This window comes from Engystomops pustulosus, chromosome 7, assembly GCF_040894005.1.
Source record: "Engystomops pustulosus chromosome 7, aEngPut4.maternal, whole genome shotgun sequence".
Taxonomy (NCBI): domain Eukaryota; kingdom Metazoa; phylum Chordata; class Amphibia; order Anura; family Leptodactylidae; genus Engystomops; species Engystomops pustulosus.
The window spans coordinates 35,048,133-35,074,311 of NC_092417.1; the positions used below are offsets into that span (position 1 = coordinate 35,048,133).

The 26,179-nt window shown below is 41.5% G+C and overlaps 1 protein-coding gene across 2 annotated transcripts in view; it reads left to right on the forward strand.

Annotated features, from left to right (window-relative positions):
• The window catches only part of STXBP6 (syntaxin binding protein 6), a 47,205-nt gene extending 24,277 nt beyond the window's left edge, over nt 1-22,928 (forward strand). For both annotated transcript variants that reach the window (XM_072115420.1, XM_072115421.1), the window contains exons 3-6: nt 14,637-14,767; nt 19,526-19,691; nt 20,670-20,827; nt 22,157-22,928. In XM_072115420.1, coding sequence (XP_071971521.1) covers nt 14,637-14,767; nt 19,526-19,691; nt 20,670-20,827; nt 22,157-22,180 — 479 coding nt within the window. In that variant the 3' untranslated portion in view covers nt 22,181-22,928. The remainder of the gene's footprint in view (nt 1-14,636; nt 14,768-19,525; nt 19,692-20,669; nt 20,828-22,156) is intronic.
• Nucleotides 22,929-26,179: the final 3,251 nt, after the last annotated feature.

The following is a 26,179-nucleotide window of genomic DNA, read 5'->3' on the forward strand; positions in this document are numbered from 1 at the left end:
GAGGAATAGTTAGTTAGCAGGTCCATAACCTTGCATTATATCAACACCTTTTGCAAAATGAACTGCTTATAATATTATAATATCCAGGAAGTACTGTAGTTTTGTATTCTCCCTTAATCCATACATCTCCCTCTACCTATGTCCATCTTGAGAGAAGATTGTCCTTTTACTGAGGGATCAGGTTACAGCTGTAACTCATAGGGGGACATTTACATAAAGTGTCGGTGTCTGCATTGGCTTTGTTACCGACCTGCTCTCGGAAAGAAGATACACATTTAATATTGTAGAGCTGTGCAGAGACATTTCTGGCGCCGAGACCATTTTCTGTCCCTGGGACCAAAATCTGTCCTGAGCACCAGAAATGTGTCCAACAGTCCCTGCTAGACCAGTTTTCTTTTGGTCTACTTTCCGCCAGTTTACAGCGCCCAAAAAGTGCTGCGACACATTTTAATTCTGTCTGAGTTTCCACTCCGCCAAAGCCACGCCCCTTTTCGGAGAAGAGTCGGAGCAGACGGAAAAAGTAATTTTTTCTGGCGCCGCCAGCTAATAAATAGGTCTGAGAGCAGAACATGTGGTGAGAGCGCCACAAAACTGGCGGAAACGCCATAGTAAATGTCCCCCATAGAGTCTATAAACTATAGGCTGGTGGATAATACATAGAGATGGTTGGTTTTAATGATTGTTGTATCTCGCCCTGTGCTGGATTCACGGCTGAGCTGCTCCAGACTACTCTATAATGTCCACTACGCTGCTGTTACCTCTTGGTATCTGTAAGAGATGAGAAAGCTAAAGGGTGGACTCTTTTACTATTTTCCCTGTTCTGTAGTCACAGATGTGAACAGTGCCTAAGCAGGTACATCAGTGTCTGTACGAGATCTGAAGTCAACTCAACCTCATTAGCAAAAATTTTTTTTGTTGCTGTTCCAAATTGGCTAATCTCACTGTTTACTGTGATCTCCAGAAAAAGGGCCGATATCTGTGCCATAGTGGAGTGGCACACAGCAGACAGGTACCTCTTATACTGGCAGTGCGGCTCGTGCCTTCCCTTTGAGTATCTCAGGCTACTAATTACAATATCAAGCAGGATAGTCTATTTTTCGCGCAGCGTCTGTAAAATGAAACGGTTCCTCTTCGCATGTTCACGGACCCTGAGCGCTACATTGTAAAGCATGTCTTCCACTTGACAGAAAGTCAATGCAGAGGGTTCACTCTTTACGCCCCCTTCTTGAGCTCCTAAATTATGTGTCTTCTAATAGGAATCTATTTAAGATGCCTGTGAGATGTAGCGGTTTCATATATAACTTGTAAAGGATGCGCCATGAGGAAAGGTTTAGGTTCTGTGGTATTAGATGGAGTGCTGTACAATAATTGGTATCCTGAAATAGAATATCCGGAGTCTGTTTTTTTAACCTTTTATTGGTTTTATATTGCTGTATGTGCAGGCTGGTGCAAATGGCTCTCCCATGGGTTTGTCTCAAGCAGACGCTTGTATGTTAAACACTATATTAGGAGTATTTGAAGCGGATGAGGGAGTCCTCTAATTTGGAGATTACTGCCAATTGGTGATTAGCATTGTGACGGCCTCTGTTGGCTGCACAGACCAGTGACTCCTTGGTCACCATGTGCCTCCCGCATGGTTGAGCATTGGGATCTTGGCAGCCCCAGATCAGATTTTCCCGTGTATCTTGTCAGTGTAAACAGTTGTATATCCCTAAGACCTTGTTAATTGTGGTGTCACTTTGAAGGGTCCAATGAATTATTGGCTAAATTTCTTAACCGTTTCTAGGGTTGGATTGAAAAAATAAAACCGCAATTTTGTCTTAAACTTGTTTTGCATATTGACAGTACTGAAGGAGCTGAGCAGGTTGTACCATAGTGTCTTATCTGCAGGAAGCATGTTATAGAACAGGAGGAGCTATGGAGATGGGACACTATGTACAATCTGCTCAGCTTCTCCTGCTCTATAACATGCTGCCTGCAGATAGGACACTATGTACAATCTGCTTAGCTCCTCCTGCTCTATAACATGCTGCCTGCAGATAGGACACTATGTACAATCTGCTTAGCTCCTCCTGCTCTATAACATGCTGCTTGCAGATAGGACACTATGTACAATCTGCAGGCAGCATGTTATAGATCTGGAGGAGCTTAGCAGATTGTACATAGTGTCCTATCTGCAAGCAGCATGTTATAGAGCAGGAGCTATGGAGATGGGACACTATGTACAATCTGCTGGCTACATGTTATGAAGCAGAAGGAGCTGAGCAGATTGTACATAGTGTCCTTCCTATGGCAGCATATTATAGAACAGGAGGAGCTGAGCAGATTGTACATAGTGTCCTATCTACAGGCAGCATGTTATAGAGCAGGAGGAGCTGAGCAGAGTAATAATAGTAGTTGTAAGCATTGTTATTTAATTAAAAAATATTTAAAGACATATTTAGGGAACATTGTCCAGGGCTGATATTATTATCTTTTAAGATCACTATTTATAATAATAAATAATAATGGGCTCATTGAGGTTGTGTTTTTTTCCCACAAAATCAGAAATCCTATTGTTGTATTACCAGATGTTAGAGTAAATGGGTTTTATTGTACACCAGTCAAGTTCCCATCTGTTCCTGTTATCTTCACCCAAATATCTTTTATTTTCCCCAATCTCCTACTGTCTAAGAACATTTAACACTGCAGAATTTCCAGAATAGTATATGCTAGCAAAAGGTGAAGGAAATTGTTCTCCTGGGAGTTTCGATGGTTGCTTCTATGTCACTGCTGCAAGTAGCACATTAGATTTTGGCATATGGCACCTGTAACCATCCGCTTGGAACATTGGACACGTCGTTTCTTTAGTCCACGAGCAGACAAATACTGTTGCGTTATAGAGACCCGACAGCTTCTCATTGCTTTCAGTAGGAGATGGATTTTGGCACAGTATTTTCTAATGGAATATCGGTACCAAAATCTGTTGTGTGAACGCACCCTTAGATTTCAGTCATGAACAGAATAAATTAAAAACTTTCAAGTTGGGGGTAATCTGACATAATTGTTATAGGTGAGCTGCAAAGCAATCGCTGGTAGCTAACCCGCAGTGATTTACAGCAGATTTAGTAAATCCCATCTAAATGCTGCTTAAAAACACTTAATGAGGTTTTCCGCTGCAGGTTTAGGATCCACAACGTGTCTGTTTTTACAGAAGACTTTAATTCAACAGAATTCAACCTTTACAATACATGTTCCGATGATAAGCTAATGTCTCTCTGTTTCCTTCACTGCCTTTACAGGTAAAACTAAGTATGACACTGTGTCCACTTTAGTGGGTTGACAGTGTCTTGCAGGACAGGCCACGTCCTCTTGTCCAAGAGACACGTAGTGACTTCTCTACAGGAAACTACTACCCCCTCTATTAATTCCTGAATTCCCTACTACAATATATCACAGGAAATCTACCATCATAATCAAGCTCGGATAAACCAGGGACACTTACTCATAGATCCAGGCATCATGACTGTGGTAATCTTCTTAAATTTCTTCTCCATGGCCTCCTTCCTTCTAAAATCAACTTTTAAAATGATGTGAATGAGCCAGAAGGGTTCTGGGGGGTGTTACCAGAGCCCTTCTGTGCTGTAGCTTCACAAGCTGATACAATGTGTAGGAGTATGTCTCCCCACCTCAGAATGTGTGATTATATAGCAGGCAGAGGGAGGGGAGCCAGTGTAACTGCCTGTGAAGCTATAGCATGACGGGGCTCTGGCAATGATCCCAGAACCCTTCTGGCTCATTCACATAATTTTAAAAGTTGATTTTGGAAGGAAGGAGGCAATGGATAACAAATATAGGATGATTACCACAGTCACTGTGCCTGGATCTATAAGTAAGTGTCTCTTATCGTCCTTGATTTTGATGGTCGCAGTGTTTTATAAAGTAGACAACTCCTTTAAGCCTCAGGCAATTGTATGTAGACTGATCTTTTTGGCAGTAACCCATCACCGATACTCTGCTAGGAGACAAATAGGCCGATGTAACCAATCCTGCAGAATTTCTAATGGGTTTCTCCAGTTGCGCCAGATAAACAGATACCAACTGCAGAAACCGCTTTTAGCGCTCCCTAACGTATTTAGCCGGGTGATATAGACCATATATTCTGCGATGAATCCAAACGGTGTTGGAGGATAATACAATGGTGACATCGCTTTTGTAGAAAGTTGTCATCCGTCTCTCTCCCGAGCTGCGGGTCTCTGGACGGCTTCCAGTCTTATCTCCCGGCTGGCAGCAGGGGAAGACACTGGCTGGCGTTCTAGTATTTGGCAGGCGCGGGCGTGTTTGTATTTTATGCAGTGGGAGTGCGCCAGGATCTGACCCCGAAGAAATTTAATTTGGAGGAGAACAAAAAACTGCTACATTAAAGCCTTGTCCTTGGCCATCAGTTTGAGCGCACAATCCCTTCTAGATGAAGACGGAGGAGCCTATTTGAGTGCATTTTCCATACTGCTGCGTGCGGGCCTAGTCATTCCCCCGCTCTGCAGCGGGCACAAGGCCGTACAATTTATTTAGTGTGGATTTGTGACTTGCATTAGTGTAATTGTTCTCGGCCACTGAGAATTATTTTCTTTTTGCTCGGTTTCTGCCATTAACTATGCAGAAAATTCTTATAATGGATAAGTAGGGTAGATAAGGGCTGAACACTTAGCAAGTGGCAACGTCATCCTCATAAATTTGTGATCTCAAAATGTATTCCTTTTGGTTATAATTTATTCTTGCTTACTTAAAGGGAACCTGTCAGTATGTTTAATACCCTAAATGGCTAGTGCCTTCATGCAGTTGGGGTTTAGGCCTCCAAACCTTTCTACATTTCTTGTATCTGTGGTGACGTTGTTTGGATCCCTGGCGCATGCGTACTGTGCATAGTAAAACTGAGATCTATGCAAATATGACTCTTCGCATGACATTTTCACATGATATGGTTGCAGGGACAGTATCACTGTTAAAGCCCCTATCATCTGCTCTATAGTACCTAGAAACATGATACCTATGTCATATTAAAGAAAAGAATCTAGTTTAGCAGATCCCATGCCTATAGTTCTTTGAGCTACAGAACTGGACATACAGACAGTTATAAAATAGACAGGGATTGGATCTGTATCTGCAGCCTGCATTTCCACCTATGTCTTTAGCTGCCTTTATCTCCAGTTCTGTAGCTCACAAAGACAAGATGCGATCTAAAATATGAGATTCATATCTTTAATATGACACAAAAAGATTGTTTCTAGGTGCTATAGAACATAAGATACAGATCCTCTCATGTGAAAATGAGGTGAGCAGAGGTCGCACTAACATTTTCCCAGAAGGGTAATAATACTCCTCTACTATTTTTGAGGAGTATTTTTAGCCAAGGATGAATATGAAATTTTCAGTAATAGAAATAAATAACTTCTAGGCGTATATAGTGTTCATAGATACAAGAAAGCGTTACACCATTTTGTGCTTAAAGGGAACCTGTCATCAGATTAAACTACTAGCAGTATGTTGTCAAGCAGCTGAAGAGCTTCAAGATCATGTTTCTTTCATGGTCCAGCATAGTGGCATCATCCAGAAAATCCACTTTGAAGTGAGATGTTAATTGGTTGTATAAAGTCAAGGAGGCGGAGATTTTAACACTGAAGTCAAGCTCTCCCTCTCTTTGAACACCATCTCAAATGTGATTGACATTATGCGTCAGACTTCAGGAGATTTGATCAGTGATGTCCCTGGATGAAGGACCATAATTACAGTGAAGGGGATATTCTAAGGCAGGGATAGCCTGACTTCAGTGTTAAACTCTCCACCTCCTTGACTCCATAAAAGAAATTAACATCTCAATTTCAAAGTTGATTTTCTGGATGATGCCTTCACACCAGATAATGAAAGATACACAATCTAGAAGCTGCTCAGCTGCTTGACAACATACTGGTATTAATCCAATTTCTGATGATAGGTTCCCTTTAAATAGAGCGGGCAATGACTTGCGCACCAGGTAGAGCTATGTCTGGGGCACCAGACTTTGCCAGGCGAGGCTGGGGCTGGCGCAGCTGAAATTTCATTTATCATACTTTTTGGGGGTGGGGGGCAGCCAGATTGTGCTGATGGCTGTGTATATGTGCACCGTGTTGTGTGCACAGGCATGGCTCCTCAAGGCCAACTTTGTGAGGTCATGTGACTGGAACACTGCTGGTCACATGACCTTACATCGGGCCGCAAGGCCTAAGATGGGAACGGACCCCTTTTTTTGAGGAAGTAAAACTGCCTGTATACGCGTCTATGACGCGTATACAGACGTTATTGCGACCTCTGGTAGTGAGAAGAGTCATATTTACCTGACATTGGCAGAATTTTTTTTTTTTTTAGGTAAGTGAGATTTCAAAGAGGGAATTTTGGAAACAACATTTCATGCTCTACTTGAGGGGACAAGTAATTTAGTGGGGTAAAACTTGGTGACAGGTTCTCTTTAAACTACTAGACACCTCAGGTAGGGGATGCAATGTCTTTTCTAGAATTCACTCTTTTATGTTTAATCTTCTCATTTTAACTATAAAAAAATCTCCTCCAAAGTAATTTGAAAATGAGCAGAGAAGAGTCATATTTTGCCAGAGACTAATCTAATTTAGAGGCTGCAGGGAGAGGTCACTGTAGACACCTCTATCTCTGGTTCTATAGTACCTAGAAACATTCTTATCTTATAAAAGATTGCTTGTGGTTCTGTGATCCACAAGACAGGAGATACAGGCGGTTAAAAAAAAGTTGTCTTTAGCTGTCTGTATCTCCGGTTCCCTTTATGGACACTTTAACGCAGTAAATACTATATGATTTACTATAATTGCAGCAGTAACTGCCTCTACTTCTAAGTGAATTTGCTGATGTCTTGTAATGCGATCTTTGCACAAATTATATGGATGTATCCTGAAAATTACATCCAGCAAACCCCTCAGTCACTGAAGAGCCCACAACCTGACTGGCGTCTTCCTACGAGTCACCTGCCAGGACACCGGGTTTTATAATATTATCTGATGGTTATCTATGGCGTTAGGTCATGGGTTGCATTGAAAAAATTCCACCAGAACTTCTGGGTTACTCCCATTGTACAGTATTGACAGGATTGATTGCTCCATTGACCTCTAAGTATGAGAAAGATGCAGGATTTGACTCTTTACCTGCCACAGGCCTTGGGACGGTTTCCAGTCATATAATGTCACTAAATCCGGATAATAATAATTCCTTTATATATCGCACACAGATTACACAGAGTTTGCCAAATTGGTCCCTGTCCCCAATGGGCTCACAATCTAATCAATCTACTAGTATGTTTTGGAGTGTGGGAGGAAACTGGAGGACCCGGAGGAAACCCACGCAAACACGGAGAGAACATACAAACTCTTTGCAGATGTTGACCCTGGGACCTGAACCCAGGACCCCAGCGCTGCAAGGCTGTAATGCTAACCACTGAGCCACCGTGCATGTGTGAACATACCCTTATATTGGCTATGCACAGTAGATGAATATTGGAAGAATGATTACAATGGAATCACTCCAGCTTCTAATGTTTATGAGGATTTTACATTACATTTAGAATTTAGAATTTCCAGATGCCTAATATTTGTTTTTTTCACGGAATATACATTTCTGACAGATTGATCTGTCAGCGTCTCATTTATTTCTCCCTATTGAGAACACTTGGCGGACCTGAGCATGAATATGTATGGGAGACACATGAGTATCTGTCGATCAGACTCATTCGGCCAACAGGGCGCTGCTTCCATGATTTTGCACCTAGCCCACCTGGTGTTACTCATGTGCTAATATTCTACGTTTTTTAATTGATAGAACAGTAAAGTTTCAGATTAAGTCTTTCACAGTGGAAAGAGCTCAGACATATTGGAATTGATCAGAAGTGTCTGAGGGCAGAACTGTTCTAGTTCATGGCAACCAATCAGAGCTCAGTTTTCATTTTCCCACAACTGTTTATAAAATGAAAGCTGAGCCCTGATTGGTTTTCATTATCAACTAGATTAGTTTTACCTCAGACACTCTCTATCTCTGTTATAAAAGCATTTCATGCACAGCAGGGACATGCTAATCCCAAATACAGATGCATTTAGACCTGTTGCGTTTCTAAGCACAATTCAAACGCAATGTATGAATGCGGCCTAAGGTTCTGTTCACAAAAGGCAAATAAAAAGTGACTAAGTCCTCATACACACAATTTTGGGGGCCGTGAGGTAGCTGCGCAAATGGTGGCTAGTTTACACCTCCCCTCTCCCCATTAACTTCTATTGGTCACGGTGAGGTATGGTGCATTCATGGCATTTCAACCGCACCGTGAATGTGCCGACATGGTGTCTTTTTTCCCCCTTATTTGGAGAAGGCGAGAAAAAGTCTCAAAAGCCGTGACTAAAAACACAGTTGTTGAAACTTCCGCTAAAATCGTTCCGCCACTTTTTCATAAATGCACTGTTAATGCGATGTTAACGCACTGCAATTAGGCAATTCTCCCCTTTGGATTGCATTTCAAAACACTACAAGCAAAGGATATTGTTTCTCGGACGTGTCTCGTCCATATTATCTACTGTATGTCATGTCCACAATGAGATATATATTTATTTTAAGGCAGGTCCTATTCTTGTCTCTATTTATGGCCTGTAAATTCCCATAGAAGTCCAGGAGCTGTGAAAAATACTGGTGCCACACAGGTGTCATCCACACTGGACTTTGTATTAGACGATGGCTAACACTAAATCTAGTGACCATAAATGAGTCGGACATACGGGTGATACATGGGGAAGGGGGGATTTATCAAAGCTTCTATGCCCTTAAGTAATCTAACTAGCTAGTGAACCACTAGTAGTTGTGATTATTTACCCCTTTAGGCCATTTAAAGGCAACGTTCTTGACCCTGAGCCTATACTCTTCCAGCAAAAGGTGAACTGTTACTAAAAATTTACTTGCTGTGCAGGGCCAGCTCCAGGTTTCAGTAGGCCCCTGGGCGACTGAGCCTCAGTGGGCCCCTTAGCAGTGAACTCACGTGACAGCATTAAAAATTCATAAACTAAAAACTTTTCCTGTTAGCATCGGCTTATGGTAAATCCCCCCTCATAGACCATATTTGCATCCATACAGGAGACAAATACACAGTGGATCCGTAGTTTTTCTGTTCACAAAAAACTATGTGGCGTGTGCATATAGCCTCAGGCTCCACTTGCAGTGTCTCTGTGGTGTACATGCGCAGACAATCATCAGCCTCCATTGTTTCAGACCAGTGCTGAGCTGTAGCGGTCGTGAGAACCTGTGCAGAGCATCCTAACATTAGGATTTATCAAGACTGGTGCGAACCATCGCTATAGCTGTGCTGATATTGGATGATATTGGTTATTTTTCATTTTGGCACTTTTTGTACTGTTCTCGTCTTTTTTTTTTCTACACCTTCTACACAGAATAATGATACACACTTGATGCCCACTAATGATATTGTATAAAGTATTACAGGATGGCTCCGGTCAGGCTCGTGCCGCGCCTCATCTTTCTCTTTTATAGTCTGGGTCTGGGGACGCCGAACACTTAATTAGCGTTTTATATAGAGAGAAGTATTAAAGGGGATTATGAAAAATGATCTTTTCACCATCATGAATTAAACACAGCCTGGCATTGCCAGGACACATAATGTTGTTTACTGGAATTTCCTACATTTTTCTCATAGTTTTGATTTGTATAATGTGCTGCGAGCAATCTTTCTCTCCCGGATGAACACCCCCCCACCTCCGCCCAAATTCTCCCAATTCACTTGGGCTGTTTGATTTCTCTTTCTTTCAGTTTTTTTCCTTGCTGCGTACCTGAAATAAACCTTGGCAGCGTTACAGTGAAGCGCTTGTTCATCCATCATCCTGGCTGCTTTTCTCATGGGACCCTGCTGCAGGATTAAGTACTAATTTATGTGTGCTGCGGGTCAATGCATCAAATGCTCCTAATTACCATTACCAGTTACAGGACGCCAACATCACTCTGTGGCTGTTCACCCTAACCCTATTTAATGTGTACCTCCGGTTTAATGTGGCCCCCGATTTGAAGTTTCCTTATAAGTTGCATCCCACTGTCTTGATAGTGATCAGGTCCATTAAGTAGAATACATTTTTTAATAATAATAATTTATTTTTCCCATTGGGGAAAAGTGTGTCACATCCGGTAAAATACAAATACATTAAAAGCATAAAAAATCATGAATACTGATACTGACACACACACATACATACATACATACATACATACACTCACCGGCCACTTTATTAGGTACACCTGTCCAACTGCTCTTTAACACTTAATTTCTAATCAGCCAATCACATGGCGGCAACTCAGTGCATTTAGGCATGTAGACATGGTCAAGACAATCTCCTGCAGTTCAAACCGAGCATCAGTATGGGGAAGAAAGGTGATTTGAGGCCTTTGAACGTGGCATGGTTGTTGGTGCCAGAAGGGCTGGTCTGAGTATTTCAGAAACTGCTGATCTACTGGGATTTTCACGCACAACCATCTCTAGGGTTTACAGAGAATGGTCCGAAAAAGAAAAAACATCCAGTGAGCGGCAGTTCTGTGGGCGGAAATGCCTTGTTGATGCCAGAGGTCAGAGGAGAATGGGCAGACTGGTTCGAGCTGATAGAAAGGCAACAGTGACTCAAATCGCCACCCGTTACAACCAAGGTAGGCAGAAGAGCATCTCTGAACGCACAGTACATCGAACTTTGAGGCAGATGGGCTACAGCAGCAGAAGACCACATCGGGTGCCACTCCTTTCAGCTAAGAACAGGAAACTGAGGCGACAATTTGCACAAGCTCATCGAAATTGGACAGTAGAAGATTGGAAAAATGTTGCCTGGTCTGATGAGTTTCGATTTCACAACAACAACAACAACATGAAAGCATGGATCCATCCTGCCTTGTATCAATGGTTCAGGCTGGTGGTGGTGGTGTCATGGTGTGGGGAATATTTTCTTGGCACTCTTTGAGCCGCTTGGTACCAATTGAGCATCGTTGCAACGCCACAGCCTACCTGAGTATTGTTGCTGACCATGTCCATCCCTTTATGACCACAATGTACCCTGTAACATCTGATGGCTACTTTCAGCAGGATAATGCGCCGTGTCATAAAGCTGGAATCATCTCAGACTGGTTTCTTGAACATGACAATGGACTCAAATGGCCTCCACAGTCACCAGATCTCAATCCAATAGAGCATCTTTGGGATGTGGTGGAACGGGAGATTCGCATCATGGATGTGCAGCCGACAAATCTGCGGCAACTGTGTGATACCATCAGATGGACCAAAATCTCTGAGGAGCTTCCAGCACCTTGTTGTATCTATGCCACGAAGAATTGAGGCAGTTCTGAAGGCAAAAGGGGGTCCAACCCGTTACTAGCATGGTGTACCTAATAAAGTGGCCGGTGAGTGTATATACACACACACGCATACACACACACACACTGAAGTTCGATAATATAGTGGGTGGGACAGGTTGGCCAACATGCAGTAAAATTTCTTCAATGCTCCCACCATTTCATTTTTGAGTCTATTATATTCTTTTTTTTTTTATTATTTTCCGGCACTTACTTGAGTCTCGAGTAGTCAAACAAGGGCCCCAGGCACAGACTTAACTTAAGGAACTCATTACTACAGACTCATAGATAGTAATGGGGAGATTTGGTAGCACTGATTTAATATTCTATAGGTTCAGATTGATGGTAATGTGACTGCAGGGTTTTGTTTGTATTCTGTTACCACATAAACATACAGGTCTCCTCCATAAGACATTTCTTAAGACATTAATGAGCCTTAAAATTATATTAATGGCAATACCAGGTCTGTTCCGTGCTGCAGCTTCACATCCTATTACACTGTCTATCCCTCCACCTCTGCTCCCTTCGCACTTCCCCCTTCTTCTACCTGATGTAATCTCACTGCAGCAGAGAAAGTTTCAGCACAGAGTGGGAAGCGGAACTGCACAGTATAATATCTTTTAAAACTACACATGGTAATGCCCCCCAGAGCCCTTGTGTCTCATTAGCATATTTTTAAAAGTTGATATTAGAGAGAAAGTGTCAATGGATAACAGATATAAGAAGATGATTATTGTGATGGATTTTCATGGTAGATTCCTTTTTATTAATTTCCATAGCTCCTCTTTAAGGTGACTCATAGATGAGGCTTTATTATAACCATGTCCACTTGTTCGTCTCCCAGGGTACGGCTCATTCTTGATTTTGTTTGAGTACAAGGAAATCCGCGTTGCCTGTTTGTGAAGAGGGAGCAGAGCCAATTCAGGAAATATCAGCGCTTCCTGTTGTGTAGTGGCCACTAAGCTGTCAGCATTAACCTGAGCTCCATTTCTCCGTTTCTCTCCTGTAAAAGCTTTTTGGTCAGATAAGAAAGCGACAATAATTAGTACATTGATATAATGCTGTATAAATGGCGTGAAGCATAATTTAAAGGGGTTTTCCAAAATTCTTGGAGTCGGGGTAGCATTATGTGTGGGATTACCTGAGGGGTAACCTATATGAGGCTGTTCTCTTATGACTATACAAATTTAGAAGAGGTGCTGCCCACACACATTACTGCCAGTTTGCACTATGGAGTCTTCTCAGACATCAGGAACATGTTAAAGTTTTTGAGTTCAGCATGGGGTACACAAGTACTGGCTTTCCGGAACCATCAAGGACGCTTAATGTAGGGCAACACTGTGGCTGAGTGGGTAGCACTACAGCCTTGCAGCGCTGGGGTCCTTTTGTAGTTTGTATGTTTCTCTCTGTGTTTCCGTGGGTTTCCTCTGGGTCCTACGTTTTCCTCCCGCACTCAAATACTTACTCGTAAGTTGATTAGATTGTGAGCCCCATTGGGGACAGGGTCTTGTTTGGCAAACTCTGTGCAGCGCTGCATAATCTGTGTGCTATATAAATAAAGAAATTAATATTATTATTAATGTATTAAAGGAAATGTACCATTACTCTATTCTCCTTACTCATAGATCCGGGCACTGTGACTGTGGTAATCTTGTATTTGTTATCCATGGCCTCCTTCGTTCTTAAATCAATTTTTAAAAAATTATGCTAAAGAGCCTGAGGGGTTACCCTAGTTCAACCCCCACTTTTCCCGGGTTCTGACAACTTGTGCAGTGAGGAGGAAAATGCAAGAGGTCACTGCACAAGTGCTGAGGGAGGAGGGTAAGACGGTGTAACAGCCTGTGCAGCCAGATCAGAGGGGCCAGGGTAGTCCCTCAGAATCATTAGCATAATTTTAAAAGTTGATTTTAGAAAGAAGGAGGCCATGGATAACAATTATAAGATTACCACAGTCACTGTGGATCTATGAGTAAGTGCCCCTGGCTTATCATGATTGATTTTGATGGTAGATTTCCTTTTAAATATGAGTATTTCACTTTCCTACAATATAATGTTCCATAATTGTCAATTCTTATCATTTATGAATAATGTATACCTTATCTAGCCTTACTGTGTTCCATCACATTAAAAGCCCAAAATTATGTTTTTTTCTCTTGCAATTCTTCCCCCTCCCGATCATTATTGTGTTCAGTGACTAATGGGCTGAAGAATAATATATGCTGTAAATCCCTAAGCTGCCTTCCAGGATGTTTAACCAGTGCGCTAGAGACTGAACTCCACCCGCCTTACAGAATATGAAAACCGACCTTAGAATTTCTGTGTATCCATGTACTTACTTTCTAGATATGTTCTAATCGCACATTATTACATGAAACAAGTGATTCTATATTATTTGGAGGGTTATAGTACATCATCCTAAACTCATCGGGTGTTTAACCACTTTTAACTGTATACTTATGGTCCAATCTATAGCTTCTCATGTCATGCTTCTCTGAGGTATCATGGGTTTGATAGCAGACAGTATATATAAATTTATAGAGAGGGCGTACTCCATTCATCTCCGTCAGCTCCATAGAGATGAATACAGCAGAACGGTCATGCTCCATTACTCTCATGGAGCGACGAGGGATCCAACGGAGGTATGTGGAGAGGGCCTTACTTGTATTTGTGGGAAAACCCCTTCAATGGAAACCTACCATCACGAATACACCATCTGAGGTATTTGCAAAATGTACTACATTCGAATACTCTTTATGTTTGCAAGATGTACTGCATGTATGTATCAGATCACATGAAATCACAGCAGTCGCTGTGGAGGATGAAGAGTAGTAGAAGTCCATGGAGGCTGCAGTGATGAGATAAAGACATGGAGTACATTTTGCAAATGTAAAGGGTATAAGACCTTAGATAACATCACCTTGGTCACATGACTTGAAAGGCTGAAAAGTAAGGAGGCATAAGGCATGTGGAGGAGTAGATGGGAGGGGCTGACCAAGCAAGACACGCCCCCTTTGATTATTTTTTTTTATATTATGATTTATTTATGTAGATGTAAGGGAAAGCATTTGTAAAAATGTGGTGACAGGTTCCCTTATACTTATTATGGGAGTACAGAGCAGCTTTATCCAGTTGTACAGTTATCACCCAAACACTGTTTCAGCCATCTTGTATCCATTGTATTACACTTCAGCCACTGAGGTTTTGTTTTTCTTTGCCTCCTGTAGTTACGAATAAGAAGCCCTCCCAGGTCTACATTACTAAGGTGAAGCAATTTGAGGGCTCATCTTCTTTCGTAAGAAGATCTCAGTGGAGTCTAGAACAGCTCAGACAAGTAAACGGTATCGACCCTAATCGGGTAAGTTATATTCTTAAGTATGTGCTTTAGTAGTGATGTATAAGTGTCAGCTTACACTGAGCAGGATGCTACATTGTGTATTACTAGTAATCTTCTCAGAATGTTACACTGTGCGGATAGTATAGAATGAGGTGGTGCAATACTCCATGGTATATATGGAGCCCGGACCATAAGGAGGGTTCCTCATGGGATTATTAGACATGATATTTTTATATTTGAATTCCAGGTTGTGCACCCATTTATTTTTACCCCAGAATAGGTTTAGGCAGGAACTTTCTTCCTGCCTAAAAGCCATTGCCACCCGGGATAAAATCCTGCCCAGTTGGTGACATGCTTGATTGTTAGGGCTAAAGGGCCAATTGACCCTCGTCGCTTTCTCTTCCCCAAGTGACAACAAGTAATTGGCTATCTCTATTTGTGTCACATGTCCGGGGTGTCCTCGTGGACCTTTATTTCCTTGGAAACCCCAGACATCCACCCGCCTTCTCCCCATTCCACCTTTTTTTAAATGTATTTGGTTTTGGCCTTTATTTTATGTACCAGCAGGTAAATTGCCATTTGTTAAAATGAACTAAGTGGTTTGAGCTTATGGCTGAATCTATTATTGGTTATCTGAAGTTTTTTTTATAAAAGTTTATCTTTAAGGTTTTACAAAGTTTTTGTTAGGTAAGGTAATAAATAAACGCCATTGCCAAATATTTATTCAACCATTCTGTTGTCTGAGTTTGGTTATTACACCTCATGTATATTGTTTAAGTATGTTTTATACTCAAATATCCGGCCAAACCTTGCACGGATTATACATGAACAAATTGAGTTGTAGTACTGCTATCTATAGCCCCTACTTAAGGACACCCAACTTACAGACGACCCCTAGTTACAGATGGATGCTTTTCTATAGTCCCAGACTACAATGATCAGCTGTAAGGTGTCTGTAATGAAGCTTTATTGATAATCCTTGGTCCCATTACAGCAAAAAATTTGGAAAATCCAATTGTCACTGGGGCAATATAAAATTTTGTCTGGAGCTACAATTATAAAATATACAGTTCCGACTTAGGTTCCTTGGGTTTGTACTTATCTTGTATGTAACTGTATGTACAGTACTGAGATAGTAAGGATATTGTAAGCTCTTGTCCAGTGACCTCTAGTGGCTGAATACATGTGTACATGCTGGGCTTCCAGTGCGATGATGCTACTGGCATTGGTATAGATTAACTCACCGGCGCTGCTTGACAAATGCTGCTTATCTTTGTGTGTGAACAGGGGCGGCCGTAATATGTTCATGGTTACTTGTCTTGCACAATAAAGTGTAAGAAAAATGTGTGTTTATGTGTAAATCAATATCTATCTGTATATAATAATAATAATAATAATAAGAGAGGACACACCGAAACTTCATTACTGCCTGCAACATTACCAGGACAACCTTTTACAAAACATATAATAACCTGTCATAAGAAAAACTAAGGCTCTCCTCAAAACGGTGGTGATCACAGAGCTTTTGTATTGCATTTTAGAAACGCAATGAAAATACCCCATGTGACCGCACCCTGGACATTTTGAATTCAGATTATGCTTTATTCTTTTCTTGAAAATATTGTATATGTATTGAGTATTTTGATAATTCTCCAGATATCATATCGCACACAAAATTCTGGTATCGGTGCAACCTTAGTCCTCTGTACTGTGCAGCTCCACAGCCCCTCCCCTCAGGATTTTGATTGGATCCCTACAGCAGAGCAGGGGCTGTGAAACATTTCATTGCAGAAAGCTCTTCAGGCTGAAAGACCCGCCCAGAGCACTTACAGGAGCTGCAAAACCTGGATTAAAGTTCAGTTTTCACAGTTCTAATGCTACTTGCTAAACAGACAAAGATATGGTTACATGGATCTCCAGGGCCTATACTGAACACTGACTGTAGTCTTTTATAATAATAAAAATAATAATTAATAATTCCTTTATTAATATAGCGCACACAGATTACGCAGCGTTGCACAGAGCTGCCAAATCAGTCCCTGTCCCCATGGGGTTCACAATCTAATCAACCTACCAGTATATTGGATAGGAAAAAATAATAAACTTTTAAACTTCTACTAAGTTGCCTGTGCGGATTTCCTTTATCCTCTCCTCATCATTGCAACCTACCAGTATAGTTTGGAGTGTGGGGGGAATTGGAGGACCCGGAGGAAACCCTCTGCAAGGCTGTAATGCTAACCACTAAGCCCCTTTACCGCCCTATATTATTATGGTCAAAACTGATTACCGATTCCATTTAAACATATTTTGGAAGGTTTAGAACATCAGTGATCCAGTGCTGTCAAAGGCAATTTGATGATATGGCTACATCTGAACGCATGGATATGACATCCGGCCTTGGCACATTAGGGGTAGAAGTGTAATGCAGCTTTTATTTACAGCTAAAAAAACCCAGTCCGATAGATAAGACTTGTCTTCTTGAACCACAAAACTACAATTTTAGGGGATCTTTTTCCATAGCTCTGCCTGGTGCTGTTACTCTTTAAAGGACACCTGTGATCAGGTCTGCGTCACTTGTCCTGTCACTACTACCTGTTGGAGCAGCTCACAAGGATCCCATCCCAGCCTTTATCTAGTTATTTCATACATTATTCATTGTAAAATCATCTATTTTTTATCAAGTAAATGAAGCTGGTCACATGGTCAGAGGCGGTGATGTCACCCCTGTTACCCCTCCCCTCTCCTCCCCCCCTGCTCATGTCTGTGTGTAATGTATAGTAAAGCATGGCTAGTGTGTGTGCTGCACCTGCTGACATGCTGCATCCTCCCAATACACAGGTGAGAGACACAGACATCAGCTACACAAGTACCTGACATGTTCTGCTATAACATGGCTGCCTGGAGATGTTGTATCTCTCCTATACACACACACATGCACACACAGGCTGCAGGGGGTGCCAGCACCAGGAAGCACATCATTATACAGCCTCACATCATTATACAGGCTGTCAGTCAATCACTGGGGGTGTAGCTGTACCTCCCACTCATGAATAGAGTGGATAGCTTGAATATGCTAATTCTTCATTGGACATTTCACAGGTCATTTGCATACAGCTTTAGGACCTCATTGCTTAGGCATGTAGAGGGACAATGAAGGGATAGAGGCAATGCTCTCTAATGGCAGTGTATGAAAATATATTTAGTTTAGGGGGGTTATTTTGCATGATGGGTTCTCTTTAATGTCTCCTAAAATAAATTGTGCAGGGCAATTGTAACGCCTAGTATTTAGAGGGACGTCTAACACTAGAAGTTCTGATTGGAATATGCGGGAACCGCAAGGGGCCATAAATGTTGAAAAATTTGTAGGAGAAATAAGTGGTTCTAGTTAATGGTTTCCTAAGGCAGACATCGGACGGTGTAAACCCGGATCTTTGTAAATAGGTCATTCATTTCCACGTCCAGGTGTTGGTAACACTTCCCGGCTCCTGTGTGCTTTAGCTGTCACACCTATTTACCGAAAGCCTAACACAGATGTCCAGCGGCAGATGGAGCGGAGAGCTGATGCCCTTCACTTTATATATCATTGTCTGAAAGTTTTTCCACTGTCTTTGATCCTTGGCTTCAGGAATGTGAACATAAATTGCAAATTGAATGCAGAATTTAGATTATATTATTGTATTATGTTACTATTGTATTGTGTTACTTCCTTGTGTTATTTAGAGAGATACAAAGGAGGTTCAGTGCTGCTTAGAGATCTCCTCTTGCAGCCTTTTGTAGATGTATTTTTTTCATCATTATCTAGTGCATCTCTAGGTTCTCCATCATATTGATCCATATCCAGAATTTCCCATAGGACTGGATCCATGAATTTTGTATATGTAATTGTGACGTCTAACACTAAGCTGAATCGCACTAAGACAGTGTCTGAGTACCTACAGTAGCCTCTCAGTACTGGAAAATACTGTTGTGTTTCTGTCGAATTCATACAATCTCTTACCCCTCACTAAAAAAATATACAGCTTTAATACAGCTCCTCATGACAAGTTCCCTTTAAAATGAAGAGAATAAGATGGTAATAGGGTCACCCATATTATACTTGTCTTGTTAAAGTTTGCCCCTGTTCGACATGGGTCACTCCGGCAGCTGGGGTATGCAGTGCATCCATTACTATGTGCATTCTCCCTACATTGTAACCACACTCATATCAGTAGTTGGAGGCCCCTTATGACCCCGATTCCTACCCCCCAGTGGTCATCTGACTCGTGGCGAACTGAAAACTTGAACAGGGTAAGTATAATTCTGGTGACCATATTAGGGCCCTATACTTACCCTGTTTAAAATTTTAAATAAGTACCCAACCCCTTTAAAATTTTTTCTGGTAACACAGGTTTCTGGGGTCGACTAAAAGGGCTCCCAGCAAACTTAATAATTGGGACCCATCCCAGGTAGGCAGGGCAGCCATCAGGAGGGGTTTAGTGTTACTGTGGGGCCCAAGACAGAGAAGGGGCCTCTAGTAACAGAAAACCCTCCTCCCTTCTCAGGTGCAGGTAACTTACTGCACATAGGGCCGGACAATCATTCTATGGGAGGTCCCACAAAATTTGCCAGTCAGGGGCCCCAAACTTCCTAGTGGTAGCCCTGCGGGTAGTGCAGAAATATGACCAGTTCTCCATCACGATTTGTCTATATTAATCAAGTATAGTATTGTATGGAAGGGTTCACGTTACTTACTACTACAACTCATTTTTTTTAATCATTTTTCACTTGTGTCATTGGTAGGAGTCTCCAGAATTTGACCTTCAGTTTGACACCGCTGCGGATCAGTGGGTGGCAAGTTCCGGCTCCGAGAAGTTTACTTTTTTCCAGATCCTGCATCACACGTGTCAGAGATATCTGTCCGATAGAAAGCCTGAGTTCATCAATTGTCAGTCCAGACTCTTCTCAGGTAAGTTCCATAACCTTTTCTATATCTTAGACATCTTATAGGTACATACAAGCCCCTCTACAGAGCATGATACAGCATGTATAGAAGGGTTTCTTTTTTTAAGTAAATTTTTTAAGTAATTTTTTTTGAGCATGTACAACAAATTTAGTAGTAAAAAGTTGGGGGCAGTACAATATTTGCGTACAATAAACGAGCAGGACAAGGAACTGACAGAGGAAACGCATAAAACAAACCAACACATTACAACGCACAACTAAATCAAAATCAAGCCTGATAAAAGCGAGGCAATTACTTACATCTGAGTATGTGACGCTACTGCTTTAGTACATTAATAAATTTTAAAAAATCAATATGTATTCAAGGATTGGAGTTAGATGTGTCCTCACACTGCTGTTCTCTGAACTTTCTTAATTGAACTGTGCCTCAGATCCTCCAATTTGCTCTGATTGACCACTATAGCCAGCTACAGCTTCTAATGGGAAGGGATCTAAGGACACAGCAGTGTGATGAAACACCCCCAGTGATTACAGCTACAATCTGGGAATATAAATGCACTTCACAGTCCTGCTGCTACTAGCAACGCATGCAAAGATTTGGTAACACCTAATACCAAACACCATCTGCAGCTTTGTGTGGTCAACTCTGTTAACTGTTGATGGCAAGGAGGGGGGTGCTATTATTTTATTATTTTATATTTAGGGGTGTGGGTATAGGGGGGTGGATGGAGACATGAGGTGAGGGAACAGAGCAGTGCAGTTATTGTGTTTTTTAGTTGATTCTGAACAGGTGGATTTTCAGGTTATGTTTGAAGGTTTGGAAAGTGCGGACAGTCTGACACATTTTGGTAGAGTGTTCTAGGGTATGGGAGATGCACGGGAGAAGTCCTGGATACGGTTGTGTTATTTTAGGATTTCAGCCTTGAAAGAATGGAATATGTTTCCCCTCTTATAAAGAAACAACACTATCTTTCTCCTCCAGGCAACAGTATACTTCATTCAGCTGCTGACAGTGTAACCAGTGCCGTACAGAAAGCTAGCCAAGCCCTCAATGAGCGCGGAGAGCGCCTCGGCCGCGCAGAAGAGTCGACAGCGGAAATGATGAACAGTGCACAACAGTTTGCAGACACTGCTCACAAGGTAATCCCCATCACACTGTCCTTATAGCGCCGAACTTATGATGGAATCCATTTACAATATCCATGAGGATCACAGGAAATGGGGGGGCCCCACACAGACTTGTTACATTGAAGGATGTATTTTGGAAGTTCTGTAGAATAAGACTAAGGTCACATTGTTGGGTTATGCAACAAGTAATATGACCATGATATTTTTTTGTCTTGTGTTCACATTGGAGTCATGTGATGGGCAAGCCGTAGGTCATGTTCTTTAGCCTTCACAACACTTACAAGATACTAAAAAACAAAACCAACTAGACTTGTTTCATTGATCCTTTGCATCAATTTAACGTGTAGTTAGGAGATATATGTGTATATATACTATCGTTATTTAATAGTAAATGCCACTGTCTGGTTCTTTGAAATTGAAAAGATTTGAGCTCACGTTTCATCAGTACAATCCAATCAAAGTAGAATTTTAAATTGGTCCATTTTTGGCTTTAAAAGTTAAAAATGCAGAATTTAGCTTTTAAAGAAAATGCATCATGATAAAAAGGGGACACTTACTCAAAGATCCAGGCACTGTGACTGTGATAAACTCTAGATTTGTTATCAATGACCTCCTTCATTCTAAACTCAACTTCTATAATTATGCAAATAGATCATAAGGGCTCTGGGGGTTGTTACTTTAGTTCCTCTGTGCTGTAGCTTCACAGGCTTTTATACTGTTCAGGAGCATGTCTCAGCCCCCTCCCTCTGCCCGCTGTTATCTTACACAGTGGGAGGGGAGGAGGGTTCCTGCACAGTGTAACTGTGCTGTAGCTTCACAGGCTTTAACACTGTGCTGGAACATGTCTAAACCCCCTCCTCTGCCCGCTGTAATCTCACACAGTGGGATGAGGAGGAGTGTTCCTGCACAATGTAACAGCCTGTGAAGCTACAGTACAATCGGACAACACCCCCATAGCCTTTAGGCTCATTAGCATAATTGTAAAAGTCGATTTTAAAAGCAAGGACGAACAAATATAAGATTAACACAGTCATGGTGCCTGGCTCTATATGAGTAAGTTTCCCTGGTTTATATTGATGGATTTTTGATGGTAGATTTCCTTCAGTTTGAGGCCATCCACCAGCTAATGGCAGGCGATACACAATCTATATAGGATGATGAGGTTAAACAGAAAACATTTTTTTGGTATCTTTATACATGTGGAGTCAGAGGTTTACCTTTTTATTCTTTAACAAAATCTATTATTTTAAAAAATCCTGCAATTTAATCTTTTTTATATACATTATGCTTGGAATGTTCAGTTTCCTTGTATTTACGACAATCTTTTACTCCTCTTTACAGCTCGCCATGAAACATAAATGCTGACACTCCAGCCTGGGAAATCTGTGTCTATACTCATGCCCCTGCCGAACTCTATATGCCAAAACCTCAGCACAAGGTTATTAGTAAAAATCTCTTTATTTTCAATGGGACACCTATTGACTTTTTTTCTTGCCACTCATATCGTGCTTCTAAGGCACAGGTGGTGCCAATGCAACACAAGTTGAAAACTCTGGGAATAACAAGCAGGGTACAGCAGCTTCCAGCGTCCACTTCCATGCTAGTAATACACGGACATCATCCGGAATGGCATTATGTATTCAGAAGACATGCTACATTATCAGGAATGGGGCCAGAGAACTTTGGGTATGTGGGCAACTCCAGGGTTGTGATGGAAAATACTCAGTATACCGCGATTTCCATCTCTCCGAAAATACCCGCACAGATGTGAATGTCGTGAAACAAGCGGCTGGTTACGGAGAAGTCCTGGCGATGGTGACTTCATACAAAAGACATGTCTTGTTCCGAACCCCGAGCGTCTAGTGGCAGTATTAAGCAGCTTCTCGCAGACAAGCACTTACAAATTGTTTGCATCGCCTACTCGTCACTGGACGTGCCGGTTCTTTTCATAGTTTTACGGCAGATTTTACCATAGTTTTTGTGTGTTTTTCGTTCCGGCGCCAGTATTTCTGTAGAGCTGGCGTGTTTTAAACATTTCCACGTCTTTTATTTTAATTCATGTTGCATAATAATATTCCAAGCAATAAAATGTTTACTGACATCTTGAAAAATATCGGCGCTTTACTTTTGTTGTAACACAAGGAATGAATGTTGCAAAGTAGTAACTTTTACAACATTATGGACACCGTGGAACTGATGAAGGAAATGTGATGGAAACCATGACCTTTCGGATCCCTGAAGGGTACACAAGGTCACATGGTTATCCTTTTATAGACACTCCCAGGAAGCACGGGTTCTAAGAAGTGATTTCAAATTGTCCACACAACTTCCGGGTACGGCACAACAATAAATCACGACCCTGAACCCAAAGAGCTGCCACCAGTTCTCCTTTAATATAAACCCGGTCCGTAACGGGATATAATAGGGTGAGGAACCAACCCTGTAGCATGTATATAAGCGAGACTCGGACGTAGGGGATTCTTGAATCGAGATAAAATAGCAACGCAAGTTAAATTTTATATTTAATTGCACACTAGACAATACAGTACACACAATAGATATATACAGTAAGCATACAGGTACACAGGTAGCACTACAAGTCTCAGCAGTTCAGTGAGTTAGTTACCTTTTGTGTGGCCCTAATGGGGATGGATAGTCCACACTTTAAGAACCTTCCTGTGCTTGGTGATGATAAGGTTACCCCCAGGTATAGATGACGTGGCCTTAGATTATATCAGGTGCAGACACGCCTCTGCCGACCCAACAAGAGAGGTCATGAGTCCCTCCTACCTGGTATTACAATCAGAGCCCTGGAGAAGCTATAGCTTCGTAGGGTCATGGTTCTGGTATCATTGGATCCAGGTGAATCCCCGGATCGCATTGATACCAAACCTGACCCATTTGCTATGGTCCTAGCCAGAGATATTGATCTCTCTGGACCCAAGGATGCTAGAGCCCCAGGAATTGGACCTCTGTGACCTCCTGAAGATAACTTTTCAAATAATGTACTTGCCCTTGGGGTGAGATGGACCGTAACACCATAACTGTCTCTATTCAACCTATTGGTTTTAGAGTTTTTATGTCTCTTTATCTCCTGTTTCAAAATGGGGGGAAGATGCATGGAGACGATTCGGCTGCAGAGGTCCTATGAAGCTACCTCTCCTGGAGCGATTGTAAACAACCTAGCTCAATTAGGCCAATTAAGCTGAAGCTGGGGGAAAGTGGGGAACTTGAGCAGGATAAGACCCCCTCCCCCTGGTCACATTTATCACAGGGACCATATGTGCTTTCTTCCAAAAACAGCTCCTCTCCTGACCATGGGTACTGCAGGGTATCGCAACTACACTCCATTCATTTCTATAAAGCTAAACTGCAATAGCGGCACAAAGCATGGTCAAGTGCGGTACTGTTTCTGGAAGAAAGGCTCCTCCAGACAACTCCTTTAAATAGTGGATGAAGGAGATCTGTTGTGTTGTCTGCCATAGACAATGCATAGAGAAAAACACAAGTTCCTGCTCCCTAACACCAGAAGCAACATGCACGACGTTATACAGCAGGAATGAGAAGTAAAAGTGTGAAAAAATTCACTTAAAGCGAATCTCTAACCATGATTTAAGTACCAGGACTAACTGCTATGTTACGTAGGACTATGCCCACACTAGCTTTTGTTTTTATTTTCCAGCTGCTCGTTCTTTGCCAAAAATTTACTCTAGAAATATGCAAATCTAATGGGAAGTTATGACCTAGAAGGAGCAGCTGGAAAATAATAACAAATGCATGTGTGGGCATAGCATAGTTTGGGTAGATTTTGGTGAAGTATTCTGAGTGTACGGTCACACGTTGCAGTTAAAACTGCATCGCAATCAGCTTTGAGGTGGTTTTAGGTGCAGTTTTGTCAATTGAACAGGTGAAAGATATGAAGTGAACGGGGGGAATGACATTTGTGGAGCAGGTTTCCCCTTCAAAATCAAATTCACTCGTTCAGTTCATGTCTTTCACCCGTTCAATTGACAAAACTGCACCTAAAGCCACCTCAAAGCTGATTGCAATGCAGTTTTAACTGCAACGTGTGACTGCACCCTAAGTGAGAGAGAAAACGTATTAGCTGCAGTATCTTGTCTCTATTTGTGGTTCTGCTTTCAGTAATTGGCCGCTGACAATCATATATTTATCCTGCGGATAAAAGGGGTAGGTAAGACCCATTTATATATACAGTATATTATGGGAATATAGGTAATTTTTTTAAAATAACAATGAATTGAAGAAATGTTTTATGGGGGGGTGTTATAATAATTAATTCCTTTATTTATATACCGCACACAGATTACACAGAGCTTCCAAATCAGTCCCTGTCCCCATGGGGCTCACCATCTAATCACCTTACCAGTATGTTTTGGAGTGTGGAGGGGAAACCGGAGGACCTGGAGGAAACCCACGCAAACACAGAGAGAACATACAAACTCTTTGCAGATTTTGACCCTGCGACATGAACCCAGGACTCCAGTGCTGCAAGGCTGTAATGCTAACCTCTAAACCCCCGTTAGGAATTGAATTAGCTGTAGTTAGGTGAGGTGGGAATACCCCCTTTAACTGAAGCAACATTTCGGCAGTGGGAGCTCCAGAGGGGAGTCCACTACATCTTATCAGATTCATCTCTAGGTATTTATAAACATTTGAGGCCACTTATCAAGATGTTATAGGGCGATTTGGGACACTACCACAATTGTGAGAAACTACTCAACTAGTTGCAGCTACTTTTTAAAAAGTCTTAATTAATTTGATTATTCTTATTCAACTTAGCATCTAGATTTATTTTCTACCTTTAGAAATCACTCTGCATAAGGATTATACGTACAAAATGATACAAAATAATAACATTTACAATGTTGTTTTGCAACGAGGTATTTTTACACATTTTTACAACCATGTTTTGGTTAAAAACTAGGGATAATCCAGTCTCGGTAAGGAAGTTGAAACAATATTGAAATCTCTTTCTTTTAAAGCTTGTTTACAGGAGCACTCCAGTTTTTTTTTTTTTTTTATATTTGAGTACCGTGCTTTTTTTTTTTTTTTGTTCGTTTTTTTTAAAGAAATCTCTACAATACATCCTAGTAATGCAATGCTACTGATATGTATGCAGGGTCAGTCATGTAGCTGTATATGGACAGGGCTCTAGTCTGCCATATGCACAGTAAGGACCAATAGGAAAGCAAATGCTGAATGCCTTTGAGTTATTATAAAACTAAAATTTTGGACTCCCCCCCCCCCATCTCTCCTAAAGATATTCAGGTCATGGTTCGGTCATTCCACTCCTAAATTCCAGTAGGGCGAGGCTTTAATTTTCATTGCCGACTTATTAGCTTA